Source organism: Cygnus olor, chromosome 1 (assembly GCF_009769625.2).
Source record: "Cygnus olor isolate bCygOlo1 chromosome 1, bCygOlo1.pri.v2, whole genome shotgun sequence".
Lineage (NCBI taxonomy): Eukaryota > Metazoa > Chordata > Aves > Anseriformes > Anatidae > Cygnus > Cygnus olor.
In genome coordinates, this window is record NC_049169.1 from 26,499,650 (window position 1) to 26,517,570 (window position 17,921).

General features: G+C 34.8%; 1 protein-coding gene across 1 annotated transcript in view; it reads left to right on the top strand.

Annotated features, from left to right (window-relative positions):
* Positions 1-17,921, top strand: part of CTTNBP2 (cortactin binding protein 2) — an 87,485-nt gene that overhangs the window by 41,868 nt on the left and 27,696 nt on the right. The window contains 4 exon segments of the mRNA XM_040550146.1: positions 6,202-6,405; positions 11,785-11,884; positions 15,352-15,502; positions 16,617-16,871. Of these exon segments, the coding sequence (XP_040406080.1) occupies positions 6,202-6,405; positions 11,785-11,884; positions 15,352-15,502; positions 16,617-16,871 (710 nt within the window).

Sequence of the window (17,921 nt, forward strand, 5' to 3'; positions counted from 1 at the left end):
ACTTTTTCTGTGCTGATGATCTTCCATGGAATATGTGTTTCTGTTCATTTCAGTGCTTTTTGAATCTTTTAGAAAATAGGGCATAGCTGTATTCTTCTTCTATGGCACTAAATGCTTGCAGCTTAAGGTACATTATTGCCTGGCTAACAGTGCAGTTTGAAATATAGCACTTCATACCTACAGAAATATATTGAGGTTTTATTTCCTTTTTCTATATTTTTTTGGTAGGTATTCATAGTTGTAAGCTTTATTAATAGCTATACGTGGCATCTCACAGGTTCACTTCAACTGATATCAGCAAAGGCTTGATGTTGGAGAACATTAAAATCTGAATGTTATGTGAACAGTCCAAGTCTGCAGTCAGTGCGTGTATCTGCTATTCATTTTGCATTGTGGTGAAGCCTCATTTGTTGCCAGCTTCAGGATATCTTCTTGATGACAGCTAAATGAACAAAGAAGGCCCTGATCTCCTTTTGAGTTAATTCCAGATCTCCTATAAATTCTTTTCAGCATATGTCCTTGCTGGGATCAATAGCACTGAAAGATTAGGTAGAAGCCTTTCTTTACCCTCACTTGCACTGCAGTAAGAAGATGGTTGCAGAGTTGAGCACTTTGGACACAAAAAATCTTTGTTAACATTGAAGAATGTTTGAATGACCTGAAACTTCATACAGTTATTTTCAGTTCAGTTATGGTCCTTTAGTCCCTTTTAACTTGAGTATCTCTATCTCATCTATAGGGTATGAACTGCCCCCCGCAGTTGGTGTGCTTCCATCACACAGCTGACCACTTTCTGGTGGTGGTTGCCCCACGCAGTTGGCAAGTTGGTAAGACAGTTGGACTAACTCTCTAGTCTTGGGGAAGCTGTTCTGACAGCACCATGGGGCAACCTGTATCTGTATATATAGGAGATTCCAAGGTTTGCATTATTTAGGAATTTTTATTCCTATTCCACTTCAGTGAAGACTTTCAGCACATTTCTGAAGTTTTAATATCTTTTATTTACTTTTTTTTTTCAGAAAATGTTTGGAATTTCAATTTTACTTTCAGTTAAATCAGACCATAGTGAAATCTTACTCATATAGTTATGCTTTTAACATTTGCCTGTTACACCATACTGTCAGAATCTTCTCTCCTTTCTGGAGCATGACATGGAAATATGACCTCAAAAATCTTATCCTCCATTTGTCTACTACATCTCAAAGTCATCAGCTGTGGGATTTGATGGCTGCCTCTTAGTTTATTGTTTTTCATATAGATGCCCTGAATTTTCAGCTTTATTTTTTGATAGTCCAATTACCATGTCAGATAGTTCATTAGTCCTCCAGTATTCCAGATATTATCTGAACCTCATTTGCCTTCAGGAGCTGTTAGACTGCATAATGGAATTATAACTTTGTAAAGAATTTAAGATTCTATCAATGTACAACAAATTAATTATTGGGAAAATCAGCTTCAAAGTTAATAGTTTCTGCGGGCTAGAGGCTGTCTTGCACAAACCCTGCCAGTGTGAAATAGGCTGTAGATTTCAGTTAGTTTTACATGAACTAGATGATCAATTAAAACAGTTTTTGATTTTTCTTAAAAAAAAAAAAAAAAAAAAAAAAGGAAAGGAAAGAAAGAAATCTTCTACCTTAAACATACAAGTTTACCACTTGACTTCATAACTGCATGTACTAGTTTGTGCTTCTAAGTATTAACGTTTTTAGGAGAACAATCATTCTTTAATTAGGACTCTTCCACCAAATAGTAAATTTTTTGTTTGTGAAATTCATGACAGTTCTTAAAGGCAATTCTCAAACATGAGATTTTTGTCAAAAACTGTTGTTTTTTTCAATTGTACTGTTTTATGTGTTCAGATTGCCTTTCGTAACTTAGGCTTTACTCACTCTTCACTTGCTATTGGAAGGGATAGAAACAATTGGGACCATTTAATCTCATAATCCTTGTTCTGAATATTTGACACTTAGTGTTTTGTAAGTGTCACTGCTTTTTGTGAATTTTCACAACTGAAAATGGGAAACATATCCCATAATCAGAAGTATGCGAAAAAAGATTGCTTAAACTATAGTTGGTGATCTACTGTTTTATTTTGTTAATTTTATCAAAGCTGTTATTTTAATAGCCCTCCTTTACTGACCTCCAAAATAAGGCCGAAAGAATGTTAGTAAATTTGTCTGCAATATGCAGGTGAATATTCAGGAGCTCCTTTGACTTTAACCCAGACTAACACTTGATTGCATTTTTCTACAATCCAACCCTGTTTCTTTTTTTATTTGTTTTTAGGGGAACTTTATCTATTTGGGCCAAGTGTTCCTGTGAGCTGCACTAGAACTAAATAAACCTTGAACAGTAGACATTATGCAATTATGGAAAGACATTTCCCTTGAAATTTTATGCTGAGGAAAAAAAAAAACACATTTAATAAATCTATGTGCAAATTGACTTTGCCTTAGAAAAAAGCTAGACCAAGCTCAATAACACTGTTTTAAGTAAGATGATGTGGCCAGTAATGCCTGAATTAATGTCACTCATTCGCTTTCTTTTTTCAGTTTCTTTTTTTGAGTATGATCTTACTGAAACCTCTTTCCCATATCTGCATTTTTCATGCCCTCTAGTCACAGATTCAGTTAGTTTTGCTAATTTTCTGGTTGGCTTTAATCTATTTTATTTACTTTCTTTTTCCTGAAAATGTTTGGAATTTCAATTTTTCTTTCAGTTAAGGCAAACCATAGTGAAATCTTATTCATATTTTATTGTATAGTAAGTAGTAAGCAGTAAGCTCCAATCTGAATTTGTTAATATTTTACAAAAATGTGAAACAGATTTAATGTTGAAAGAAATTGAAAGAATCCTCAACTTTAATATTTTTTGGTTTATCAGTAAATTCACATTTCTTTCTTCTTACTGTGGAGTCAGAAGAATTGGCAATAGCTTAGTCACTAAAGTATTCCTTTTATTAATTTGAAAAGTGTCCTAGTTAGGTCAGATTGCTTTTATCAATAACATGATTTTCAGTAAGGGAGTGTCTTGGTTCTAGAAAAAACAAGTATTAAGAGAAAACTCAAAATATAAGATCAGATAGTTTCAGTTACATGTTCTGTTAAATTAATGCAGTGATACCTTCCTTTAAATGTGGGGCACTGTACTGTGTTGCTCTTTTCATTCCTGGTAAGAAAAGACAGCAGCTTTTGTCATTAATGTTGAACAGACTGCACATAAAGAAATTACAATGAACATTTATGGCCTGATTCAAAATCTGCGACAGTGTTTTCATTAACTTCAGCAGCCTTTGAACTGGTGCCAAAGTGCTTCTGCTCTGTTTGGATTCCTACATTTCAATGGCTCTAAGACTTCAAAATGGAAATGAATCTAGGCAGTTGGATTTTCATACCCCTGGGATTTCTGCTTTCACTTTCTTCTTGGTTTTGCGCTTTTTATGTCACTTTTCAGTGAAGTATGTTTTTTTGTTTTGCTCATTTCTATAGTGATTTCTTTAATTATTCTCTCTATTCAATTGGCCTAGAATATAAAAGGGGGGGGGGGGGGGGGGGGGGATGAGGCACTGATCTGGGTTCTGAAATTAACCATCTCCACATTCTGAAGCTGATGCCAGAAGCTGTTTTTGTCTATCCCTCTGCCCTTCATCACTGCATGTCCTACAAGCTTTCACAGATGCTTCACGTTTCCTAACTTTATGCATCTGTAATGATGTACCTTATTTATTGGTATTTCCTAATATTGATGTATTTATTTTCTGTTTAAATGCAGCCTGATTGTATTCATCTACACTGATAATAGAAGCCAAACTTACATGTATCTTATTATCCAGTTTCTGTATCTTTCTGTGTAGAAAGATTTCATCCAATGATAGCTACATATAATGAATTTCATCGCTGAATTGCCACAATGTAATTTCAAGGTGTTGGAACAAAAATTAAGATACCACATACGGCACAATAAACATTCTTTCTTTTTTTTTTTTCTATTTCCCTTAATGCTTTAAAACAACAATAATAAAAAAACTACCTTGCACTATTTTCAATAAGGAAGAATTCCCAGCAATGCTATTCATATTACAAAACAGCTTTGCAGAGTGGACTTCATGCTTACAGCTTACAGTCAGTCTCCCCAAACTCTCCCAAATCCAATACGAATCAGATTTAATTTCTAAAATGAGGAGGAAGCTTGAACCAAGACTGTTCTGGAGTGCCACACAAGCAGCGTCCACTATCAACTACCATGTTGAGACAGTAAAAAATACATATCAACTGCCAGTTAAAAAACATTGATGTATGTACTAACAACAGCAGCACAATTAGTATCAAATAATAATAGAAAATCAGAAAAATAAAGGCACTTTTATAATGGAGAGGATGAACAAAAGTTATTCTTAAGTTTTTGGGGATTTTTTTAAGTCAGCTGTTCTCAACTATTGGAGCTGTAAATGTAGTATTTTTTATCACTTAAAAGATGTTGTTTACTTTGTATCTTCCTTAGTTGTTCTGCAAACTTTTGAAAACCTTCAAATTTCTTCATTAAAAATTTTGTAAAAACAAATATTAATAAAAGTATTAGTAGTCAAAAGGTAACTTCAGAATTGAAGTGATATAAAGATGGATGGAGTTAAATTTAGAGTTTTTCATCAGTTTAAAGCTGAATTTATAAGGTAACTTCACAGCTGTACTGCTAACTTTTAATACTCTATAAAGTAAAAGAGTTGAATAGTAAGCTAACATTGTGAAAATACTGCAAATATATTTCCTTTACATACTAAGCTTGTAAATTTAATTTGAAATGATAAATTCAGGGAGCTTTTGAAACAAATATAACAATACTCAGCACATAGTTTTTTGTTGTTTTGAACTGGGATCAAGCTATGCTCTCTTTATAAGTGCTGCTCAGCTGATGGTTTCTGATGTAAGTATGGAACTTAATTAAAATTTGCCTGGATCTTGCAAGGTTCCCAAATCTGTTACATCCATAGAATTCTCGGGGGGGAATTTCCATATTTAATTTTCTTTTTCTAAAATGTAGAGCTTATCCTAGCAGGGTACTATTTTGGTTCTAGGTGTTGAAGGTTGGATAACACTTAACCAGCTTGATGGAGCTGGAGGTAGTGCCCTGCATCTCCTCTTCAGTGTTGAGTGTCACAGAGCTACATTAAAATCTAGTCAAAATTTCCTTGTATTGTCAGATTTCAGTCTGAGATAATATCATGTATGTGGCTACAGAATATGAATAAACTTACTTATTCAAGAGGGAAACAGAGAATGTGGAATTTCCAAAGGTAATATACAAAATAAGAAAAGATCTTTCTCCTATTTTCTCTTGCAGTCCTTGATCAAGGAAGAATGCACAAAATTTTTTATGCCTTATGCAGCAAACTTCATATTCTTAACAAACTCCCTACTAAAGCTGAAAAGTAATGAATGCAACGTTTAACCAAGATAACTCCAAAGCTTTCAAAGCTTTGGGTTGAATACTGTCTTTGAGCTGCATAACTTGAAAGCTTTCACTAGTGAATTTTATATAACCTTTATTCATTCACACTGGGACATTTATAACATATCATTTAAGTATTGCTAAGTAAAATGGTTATTACCTTAAGGTGTTGCTCTGTATTTATTTCTGCATTATTTCTGCAAATTATTTTTTTCCCACAAAGTTATTGAAAGTCACTTGAAGTTATTAAGGGTTGTCTGCATTATTTGTCTATATAACTATGGATGAGATATAAATACTGAGGTTTGGGCTAAGACTGTAAGGAATAACAAATTTTCACATAAAAATAAACATTTTGTTTTGGAAATCTTTCCTTAGGTACTTAAATTAAAAAAAAAAAAAAAAAGTCTTCCCAGGATATCCAATTAAAACTTATAGAAAACTTTCAGTAGTTTCTGAATTTTATTAATATAAATTTTGAATTTTGTCAGACATCCAGCCACTACTACAATTTATAACAAGTTTTACATTAACCTGTTGAAATCTTATTTGTTTGCATTAACAGCTTGTCACCCCTGTACAAAGCTTTTATTCTTCAGATTATGTTCTTGCAGATAAAGCAGTCACATAACTTGTGCTAAACTAACGAATTCTGTCATTTTGAAAATCCTTCTTAATTTTTGAAAGAGCACAGAAAATGCAAAGCTTTATTTATTTATGTGTCTTCCTTCTAACTTCTGTTGCTTTAACTCACAGGCTGGTCTTCCTCCCTAACCCCTTTGTTAACAAGTGGTGGTCCTGTCCCCCTGGGTGGCAGGCCCACCCTTCTTCACCAAGCTGCTGCCCAGGGAAATGTCACTTTATTATCAATGCTGCTTAATGAAGAAGGACTGGACATTAATTACTCTTGTGAAGATGGCTATTCTGCCTTGTATTCTGCTGCTACGAACGGACATACAGGTAAGAGATTCCAAGTTTTGTTACAGCATTCATGTGAAGTCTTACTTCATTAGCTTTTAATATTAAATTAATCAAATGCACTTTTTTAAATATGAAATTGAAACGGAGATATATAGTTTACATGACAAAAGTCATAGTATAGCATATATATAAGCAAAATTTTTGGAAAAAAAAATTTGGAACACAGAAAGGCATTCTTGCTTGTGGTAAAGTTCTGCACGAACATCCATTCTAATTCTCCACTCCCTTCCTATAAAAAGCCACCAGGTATCTTCACACCAAGTTCTTTGACAAATTTGATTTTTTTTTTTTTTTTTGTAACAAAGGCAAAAACTTGAAAGAACAACCTTTGCTTTAGAGTAAGCAAGGCAGAATACGTCATCACCACTGTTTCTGCAGCAGCATTGAAAATGATGGAAGATGTTTTCAGAGTATTGTGTTACCTGGGAAATCATTAAAATTAACTGTCTTAATTTTTGAACTAGATGAAATAGCCTCAGTTCATTCCCTATGTTCTACTGAGGTAGTTAACAATTTTCTTTTTCTTTTCTCCACTTTTCCAGCCCTTAGTCTTGAGGAGGTAGCATCTCTGAACCTTCCAACAGCCAGTCTTCATATTTTATAGGTACCTTAATAAAATGATTTAAAATTATATAGTAAAAGATACTAATTTTGTTGATACAAAGTCCAAGCAACGATTTTCACACCATTAACAAGGCTTTTGAACAGCAACTTTCTCTAAATTTCTCTAAATTTTAGTGAAATGAGGATTATTTTTTACAAGAAAAGGTGGAATGTAGTGCCTTAAAAGCCACTGCATTCAAGACTACTTTGTTATTTTATCTAACAACGTATCTGTTAGTGACATAATCTCTGATTCACTTATTAAATAGCATTTGGATAAAAATATTCCTTTTTTCTGAAGTATTTTTAAAATCAGAATGTAAAGCTAGGTTCCAAAATCCATAGCTAGGCAAATGGTATACGGTTTTCTGATACATTCAGGGTTAATTTGCTACCAGGCATGAGGGTAGGACGAATTTTCCCTTTGTTCAGAATGTATTTTGTCTTTCTTTGCTAGGTGCTATGGTTTATCTCCTAGTAACATCTGGGCCTTTTCATCTGACAGATTCTTTGCTGTTGCAATGACCCTTATACTATTGCAAAAGTCCTTTATTTTATTTACTTCCTTTGGCACTTAGTATTTCTTGCAACTTTTTGTCTTCAGTATTAAGGGTCCACATTTATTATACGGTGGGGATTTTTTTTTTCCCCTTACTGAATGGATGTTCTGTAGATTTTCCTAGATTTATGTCCATTGGTGGTGTTTGTGGATGACAGTGCTTGCCCCAATTCTTCTTCTCTCATCTTGTATTCCTAATATGTTTCTAAGCAAATGCCCTGATTTGCAGTTACAATTACTAAGCAGCTCTTACTGACAGCAAAGGCAACTTGATTTCTTGTTTTCTTGTCAAATTTTCAAATAATAGGCACTTGGAGAAACATGAAGACAAAACAACACAAACAGCATACACATATGCATCCTGTAGCTGTTTGGTACCTTTTACTTTTTAAGATAAAAAATATATGTATATATAACTATAGTTTTAGTGTTGCACTTCTATTTATAGTTGACAGGATGTGAATAATACTTTGTTTTACAAATCAGATTTTAGTGACTAAGTGGATTGTATGAGTTCTTGAATGAGAGAATCACACAGCAGCAACACTGATGTCTTCTTAATATATTATGTGAAAATTGAGAGTGATGCAAACAATTAGATTTATAGTATTTTTGGAGAAAGGTTTTTGTGATTAACTTGAATATGTAATCCTCTGTTTGTTACTTGCAGTTTGTTCCCAAGTGCATGGATAGATGCAGCTCTTCAAAATGCAGACTTTTAAGAATAGTGTTATGTAAAAACATACAGATTTAAGAAAGGAATTATAGGGATAAATCTCATACTTCAAAAAGTCTTTGTTAATAGCTTTCTTAACTAAAAAGATGGAAAGAAGTGACACTGATGTAGTTTTTAAAAGGATAAAACCATATTAATTTTACAAAGTTTTTCATTATATTAAGTAGGATTGTCAATGGTAAGTTACTGTCTTTTGACTGATTTCTTTCTTTCTTTCTTTCTGTGGAAGACTTAACACATAACCTGGAGGGTGAGAACACCATGATATGATTTATTGGGAATACATTCATTCTGGAGTTAGTGACTAAATAGATACAGTGATTTTAGGGACCCCTTGTTTTCTCTAAGTCAACTAACCAGATTTTTTTCTTTCTCCTGGGAAATACTTGACCAGAAGAAAAGAGTAGCTCTAGACTTGTTAGCGGCCAGTGTAGTGAGTACCTCCCTTCAGAAACAACCACCATCTTGCAGAGTCTGGGAGGAGTGGAATGCAAATGGTCTCCACATGCTTTCAGTGAAGACATATAGTATTTAAGATCTGTAGATATCTAAATAAAGGTAGAGCACACTGTAACCAAGACTGTGGCAGCAGCTGTTGTGTGCTTGCAGCCCAGTCTGTAGAGAAAATTGACAGCTATACAAGATAAGAAAACACTCAAATATTCTTTCCTAATCTGTTCTATTTGCAAAAAGGATAGCCTTCCTGTTCAGAAACAGTTGCCCTTTGAGAGCTGCAGCTCGGGTTTTTTTTTTCCAGCACATGAAGCTCATAGCAGCTTCTTTGTTTCTGTGCACAAACACTGTCCTCAGTTCCATGGATCTGAGAGAAAAAACTTCACCCTAAAAATATACACTAAGTACTTTATTTCTGTTTGAATGGGCACTAGGAAACTGTTGTTGTTATGATTTAACCACTAAATTGGGAGAGCTGAACAGATTGTTTGTCAGGCTATCTTGGTTTGATCCATTAACAAAGCAGGAGCCACTTGAATCTATTATGTGTTTGATAACATGCACAGCAGTTCACATGGCTGATGCATAGAATGGTTTGTACTGGAAGGGACTTGAAGATCATCCAGTCCCAACTCCCTTGCCATAGATCTGGTTGCCCAAAGCCCCATGCATGTGCATACCTGACCAGTGGTGGCAATCCTGACCATTCTCTGCCACTCACGAGGTGGCTCAGAAAGAGAGAATTAAGCAGTAAGAGTTCCTGAAACAGAGTTGTAAAGAGAATAATAATAATATCCAATAATAATATCCTTTGGACTCAGCTATGTGCTAATCACATGCTTTTTTGGTATAATCAATTCTCCTCTACCATGAGTATTTGGAGGCTGTGGCACCATCGTTGACAGGAAAAAATGGAATGGTTTGGGAAGTAGAATGGGGTGAGGTGCAAAGACATAAAGCTACGTGAAGTCAGCTCTGCAAGCCACTGGATATATCTGCATGGTGTTTGCCAGTACTCTGGAGGAACTGACTACCCCGCTTTGATGGAGAGCAGTAAAGTCTCCAGGTGTTTGCTAATGAACTTCCACGTTTTGTTTTGACCAAAACCTTTAATAACTGATGACATCAGTGTCTGTCTTGTACCTGCCCTTCTGCCCAGTCCTCCCCACTGCTGATTACTTCTATGGCAGACAGCAGTGAACTGGAGTAATGAGTCTGGTTTGACCTCAATTATTCTCATCCAAATCCCAATTAAAATCCATCCAGAGGATTCAGGCTTCTTGGAGATTATTGCTCTTTTATGTGATGTGCTACCAGAACAGGTTGTGTAGACCTTGCTAGCTCACATGGTATGCCTTATGAAAGTAGCTATGCTTCCTCATGCTTGCACCTGGCCTGGAGAATAAAGAGCTCTTTTCAGTGATCTTCATCAGAAACACTATTTTTCACATAGATAAGCTACTACCTGAATGATCTGCCAATCAATAATTGTGAGTTAACTGTACCTTTCTGGAAAGGTGGTCTTGTTCTGTGCGTTCTTCGTTGCTTTTGCATGGCTAACGTATGCTTTGTGAAGAAACCAAAGAGTATTCTTGCCAAATACTTGAAACTGCTAGAAGAAAAAAAATCAATATCCTTCAAAAACTTTAGAAGTATTTTAGTGTAGCAAGCAGGAATCCTTTTCAATGTAAGACTGGGATTGACAATGGAAAGAGGTAAAAATGATGTCAACGTTGAAGTATTTTTTCCTGTTGCAAAGTTACTGAAAATATAATTTGCTTTTAATTAGTATTGTATTACATGTGGAAGTACTAGTTAAATTTAGTTGACAGAGAGCTTCTTCATGACTTAAAAATACTACAGGTTACATTAGGTAGTTTATCTTGACAAACAACTTTAAAAAAGAAGGTGCCATTTCAAATCAGATTATGTATTTAAGAATCTTAATTTGCAATATTATGATTTTCAGTGTTTTAGAATTTTACTTCTTAATCTTAAATTATTTATTTAATCAGCTCCACAACATCTGCCATTAATATTTGAAAGAATTGTGACAGCAGTGAGTATATTCAGAAATGTTTCAGTCAGATTTCTAAATAATTCTAAAGATATTTTTCTGGTGTCTAGAGATGAACTTTACTATTAAAGCTTGGCTCCAGGATCTTACTCAGTGCTGTAACAGGATGCATTAAGCTTGCTCAGAAACTGGGCCAGCAGTTTATAACTGGTGTTCAAGCTGAGCTTATTTTCAAGGTAGTAGTTTTAGCTACAAAAGATTTGTTTTATCTTGGTGTAGAAACAATTTTAAGAATATAGTGGAGATTTAGTATTTTCTTCAAGCTTTATTGAATTAAATGATATTCCAACATATGTATGAACATCAATATAATTACTATGTAATTAATTGTCTTAATTTAATTTAGCTTGGTGGAGTCAGGCTGCTATTATTTGTACCATATTATTCTGGAAACATCTGAATAGGAAAAGTTTTGGTTTTTCTTTGCTTTTGTGATCTTATTAGTCATTGCAATCCCATGTCAAAGTGTCCTAAAAGAAGGTTGGCCAGCCTGCTGTTTGAGTTCCGTGCAGTTTGTGAGCATTTCCACTGTGGCTGTCATTTTGGGGACTTGTCACATGGCTGCCAGTGGGACTGTGCTGCCATTGGGGGCTGCTGGTTAATTCAAATTTCCAGCTTCAGAAATACCTAAATTTAGCTAACACAAACAATGGGAGTTGCCATTAATGGGCATGTTTTGGATCCCAGTAGAATCCAATCCAGGCCCTTTTTGCAGTAGAGCGGTGGTGCCCCAAGGGAGCAATTCTCCTCATCTCTCTCCTGCAAATTCCTTCCTGAGCTTCTACTTTGGTTTGCTAAGATGTGTGGCGTGTAGTCATAAAGGCTGGCAGCTATTGCTCCAAGATGATGCTCCTTGAGCAGGTTTCATCTTCTGGTAGTTTTAACCACTTGTTTTTGTTGCATCAGTCTATGTTTATTCTCAATTTATAGATTGTGTGAGATTGCTGCTGACTGCAGAAGCACAAGTTGATGCTGCTGATAAAAATGGCTTTACACCCTTGTGTTCAGCAGTTGCTCAGGGACATGTCAAGTAAGTGAAGTCTTAATATTTTTCTCATCAGCTATTACTCTCTTTGTATTCTGTTTACATTACTTTATATACTTTTCTTACATTGCACCACTATTGTATTCTTAACTGTAAGTGCATTTAAATATCATTTACTGAAAGCAACCACTCAAATTCATATTCATATACTGTTATGTTTTCAATATTTACCCATTTTTTTGTTTCCAGGTGCAGCTCTTAAGATTGTTAAACATGTTTAGTCTTAGTAACCACAATGTGATGCTGGTCTACATGGTAGTCATACCTTTGAATTTCTTAATTTTCTTCATGTTCTCAGCCATAATACAGGTTTAAAAGAGGAAGAAGGAAAGAAATCATTTGTGCATTAATTTTTGAAGCATAGAGAAATGTGATGTATCATATACAGAGACAAAAGAACATTTATCTAAGTTTTCTTATAAGTGATGGAATCAAATACTTTAAACAACCAAAGAGTTTTTTTAATGTCTAAGTTTTTGTATCAGTAATTTTGAAAAACAGAAAATTATGTATGAGTCAAAGAATATTTCTAAGAACATACAGTAATTTCCTTTTATCTTTGAAGCTCCTGTTTTAGAAAGATTGGTGTTTTATGACAGCGTGGTTTGAGAATTCTGTCATCTCTTTATATTGAGAACCAGTACACAACAATTCATCCAGATGATTTTTTTTTCCTCCCTTTTCTTAAGTGGAGGAGCTGAAAGCTAACCCCGTGTTTCTTTTTTGCAGCTTTACTGTGTATCACGGAATCATAGGAAATAGAACTGAAAGTTGGAAGCAGCTGTTAGATAACCTCTTCCAGAGCACCCTTATCCAGAATAAAGCTATTTTACAGATGCAAAGATGCAACTGTATCAAGTACATCAGTATGACTAGGGGTCTTTATTACAGACGTTACATTTGTTTTATATATGTTTGGTTTTGTTTATCTTCAATTTTGATTTTATTTTTTGTTAGTTTTGAATTTTAACATTTGTTTTTTCTGCGATACAATAACATATAGGAGTCAAGTCTTAGAGTGTTGTTACACTGTGATAGGCCTTGTCCACTAGGTTTCCCTATCCTTTCTTATGATCTTCCATGGGTGGTATAAGGAATATCAGAGATTGTTGCCACTTGTAGAGAACTTCAAGCTTATCAACTAAAGGAATACCTTTTGCTGGAAGTCTGTTAAACCAGAAACACACCAGTAGGTGTTTTGAGCACAAAAATACATATCTAATGAAATGTTTCAGTGTTTTACATAGAATCTGTAAAACATGTATGTGATTGATAAGATGAACCAAAGGTACAACTTATTTCTCTCACTAAAATAAATATCTTAGATTTTTTTGTTTGTTTCAATAGGAAGCTGTTTATTTATGACTTAGCCTCACACTTTGCTTTATATTGTCTGCTGTTATGATATTTCAGACTTCATATTCTTTTTCTCTTAGAGTTATTATGTAGCATGAAATCCCGAAACGCTTTTCTTCCTTTGACTTTCTTAGATATTAACCATGAACCAATCGTAAAAGTGAGTGTAGAATAATAACAGGGCCAGATGAAAATATCAGAGACCTGCAAATGCTTCTAGCTGTTTTTATTTGTTGATCACTTGAAATTTCTGGCTCAGCAAAAGTCTGTAATAGGCAAAATCTGGGGCAGTGTTGTAGTCTTGTTTTCATTGAGTGTTCTGTTGCATAGTCGGTGGTACTCGTGTTTCTACAGCAGTAAGAATCTGGGGTTATTGACAACAATAAACTACTATCAATTACACACTATTGTCTGTGGTAGATTTGCTAGCCAGTCCCCTGTGACAGACATGTCAGTTACGTTACTCGTGAACTGGGACAATATTGTTGTTCCAGCCATAGTTACGGACTCAGGAAAAAAATTGACAGCTCTTGGGGTTGTTTGGTAATTCAGAAAATGCTCTCAAGTAACACTTGAAAAGCATTTCCCATAGGTCCAAACCAAGCTGACCTTAACTGCTCTTAACATAAAAAGTGAGCGTAGCATTTCCAGAGTCATCTAGTCCCCAGGGAACACTGTAGGATATTCAACAATGTCTTCTTGAAGCTGTTATTTACGAACCTGCAATTAGACAGTCTTCCTTGAAGTGTCAGAGAATTAGAACTGCTAGATTTTTAAGAACCTGCTAGCATCATACAGTACAACAGCTTGAATACAATGCAAAATGGCAGTACAGGTATTTCTGACACAGCAGACTCAAAACTCAATCTGCAGGTGCTTATGGAGGTGTCTTGCTATGAGCCATCTTAAACCAATTTCTTTGTTTGTGATGATACGGTTAGGGTGCATGTTCAACATATGATAAAGTAGAACATTAATTTTGTTTTCTTTCAGTTTATTTGAACATATTCAGAAAATGCAGCTTGGTCATTCACACTGGAGTAAAACAAAAAGTCTTGAACAATTGATTTTTCTGACTAAATAAGACCCTTACTAAGAGTAGGTTTTTCTAAGTGCTTCTGTTTTTTCCTTTGTAATTTCTTACATTCTCATGTATATGTAATATTATATATATATATATAAAATATTGTTTAAAATATTTTGTCAGCCTGTTTACTCTAGTATGGTTTCCTTACCTTAGTTATATGGCATTGCATTAGTTGCTCTCAGGCTTCAGTGTTGCTATCCTTTTATTTTTATAGACTGATATATACCTAGCAAGGGAGATGGGGAGTTATCTTATGTTAAACCTTTTTGAACTGCAGAGGGAACAGGAGAGAATTAAGATTTTTGTAAAGTCTTCAAAGTTGCTGAAAAGCTGGGTTGGAAGGGGAAAAGGGGACAACCCTGTTATAAGAATCGGAGAGAACTGACTACTGCTACAAGGTCATGAGGAAGTACAGGATCCAGGATCCAAACTCAGGCCCCTGATGAATCTCAAGTCTCCTCAGCACGGCACACTCGTCTTCTATCCTCCCTGTTCCAGTAGCTGCTGCCAACACACCCCAACCATCCTGTCCCTTTTGCTGTCCCTTCCAGTTTGCTTCTCATTTGCGGTATCTAAAGCTAGTGCAACCACAAACAAAGCTCCAGTAATTGATAGAGGAATGGAGTTGCTGTGTTTTGTTTGTTTTCTTCTGAAACGATTTTAAACATCAATAGTCACAAAAGAATGCTACTTATTGCTCAGCTGTCAAAAGTTTTTATTTGCCTTGTGAAATTGTTTTAAATAACATTTATAATAACAGTAAATACATCTACATTAGTTTAAGATTTATGGGTTTAAAGTAACTTGATTTTCCATCTTTATTGTACATTAGTATAAAATTATATACATATGTATATGTGATGAATAAAATCATGGGTTGATCTGTATCTCTACAATCAGTACTTTACCCTCCCCCCCCCAAAAAAAAATAGATATTTAAATATTGTAAGTTTTAAAGTTTTTGAATGTCAAATATGGGATAATTGTACTAACTTATTGTTTGCTGTAGGTGTGCAGAATTATTAATTATGTATCAGGCTGATATTAACCATGCTGCTGAAAGAGGACAGACACCTTTGTACCTGGCTTGCAAAAATGGAAATAATGATTGTATTAAGCTCTTGTTGAAAGGAGGAGCAGATCGAACAGTAAAAACCAGTGTAAGTGAAAGTAGTTTGTAAAGTTAAAATACATTGTATAATCCTGAAATTACAAACACCTAGGAAATATTTAAGTTTTCTTTAAAGCTGGAATATGTCATGTCATTTGAAATTAGTATTATTTTCTTTCATCCTACTTTCCTTTTTTGTTAAGCTGTGTTTTGTCTAAAATCTCCTGAGGTACATGACTTCCATATCATTTACATACTTCAGATTTTGTCTGCAATTTGCTCTACATACTATTCTTCAGCACCAGACATGCAAAACAGGACTCTTCTGTTTTGAATTATTTTTAGGTGGAAAGGTAGAGATAAAGATTTTTTTTCCACCTTTTATGTTATGAGGTATTGTCTTCGAGGGACACCACCCCCACCCCACCCCCCAGATTTGCTAGCCAGTATTGTAATGTCTCATATCACAAATGACAGAATATGGCAAAAAGAAATCAAGTGTGCAGGAGAAAAGGAGGAGGACTGTCTCAAAATTAACATCTAGGTACTATCTGGGTACTGCTCTTTTCAGGTAGTTTCCTGATTTTTTTTCCTGAAGATTTTGAAGTAAGCATGACAGTAAATGTGGGGTGTAGGCTGTCCAGAAACAGAAAAGAGTGTTAGCTTCACAGTACATTTTGCTAAGCATATAGGGGATTTTTGGATTCATTTATATGGGTTTCAAAAGTAAATATTTTTTTACTTGAGATGAGAGAAAGTTGTGATGTCAAACACATGAAAATATCTGGTAAATTGATTAACGCAATATGATACAGATTATTGATCATTAGTCATGTTAATTTGATACGTAGTAAGGAAGCAGTCTTCTAACAGCAAGTACAGTCCTTTATTACTTACACTGTTCTAAATGCCTTGAAGTCTCCATCTATTGCCCTGTCCTTGTAGAAAACTGTAAAATTAGTGTGCTACATTTCCTTCCCTCTCATTCCTACACCTCAAACATATAAAAGTAACTCCATATTCCCAAAAGATTATGTTGTCACTCTTGCCTATCTTGTCAATTTCCAAACAGAGCATTCCATTCAGATTCATTGCTGATATGAGTTCTGCAGACATTTCCTATGTGTCTGGTGGGAGTGTGCTTTTTGCTTTTGTTTCTTCAGGATGGCTGGTCACCCATTCACGCAGCAGTGGATTCTGGTAATGTTGACAGTCTCAAGCTCCTGATGTACTATGGAGAGCCAAACAATGGGAACTCTTTACCTGATATAGAGCCTAATTCAGACTACTTTGATTTGGAGAAGAGAGAAGATGGCTGTAGCAGTAGAGGAAAACCTGTTATTTCTGCAGACCTCATCAACCATGCTGACAAAGAGGGTTGGACTGCTGCTCACATAGCAGCATCAAAAGGCTTTAAGGTCAGTCTATGTGAACAAGTTACAGTAATGTGCTAGAATTTAGGCAAGATAAATCCTTTTTCACTTTGAATACTTTGAATTTCACTTTGAAACATGAATACCTGAGATTCAGACTTTCAATGTTAAGCTGAAGCGAATCCCACCCTAAATGCCAGGTTATTGGGTGACATGTATTTAACAAAGATGTTAAATGGATATAGTTTACAGTTGCAGTTAGGGACAATTTAACTACAAACAGTTTCCCTGCAGGAAAAGAAATATTAATCACATCTGTGCAATAATACATTATTTAATTACTTATTTTGGGCAGCCTTTTTATCAGGCAGTTAATAAGCTTGGGGGCAGGAAAACTGATAATATGGAGACAAATACGACAGGTTTAACTAATTACACACAGGAACGTTTCTGGACATGGAATAGTGTTCTTGACTATTGAGAAGATTGATTTATTTATATGACAGCTGTCAGTCAGATCTTACTGTGACACTTTTACCCAAGGAGAAAATAAAGAACAATTACTAAACACAGAACAGAGTGAATTAGGATAATGCAGTGCAATATTTCAAAAAGTGTCCTGTGATTGCATGCCTAATTCAATATCTGCCATATTTGCTTTTTTCCTGATAAATTTGCTATGAAAAATTTATAATAGGCACAGAATTGAGAGTTATTAAGGTATGTTTGTTTATTTTATTTAATGCATTTTTTGACTCAAGAAAAATGTTTGGGCTATTGAGAAGCTAAAGAATGCTTAATACATCTTTTAAGTACTATTAACAATTCATCTCTGTTCTCTAATCCTTTATCTGTACTGCCTCTGCTGTGTCCTTCATGACACTACATGATAGTTGCATGTAAACAGTTCTGGCACTTGCACAGCAGTTCAAGATTGTTAGGCATAAGACATTCACAGGTGAATTATTGTAAGGCATCTTAGCTGCTTGTTGCTGCTCTGCAGGTCAACAAAACTTCTTATTCTGCTGAGGAAATAAGCCTCATTTTTTGTTCTTTCCCACCTCTTTTTTTCCCTTCTTACTTCCTACTTTTAGC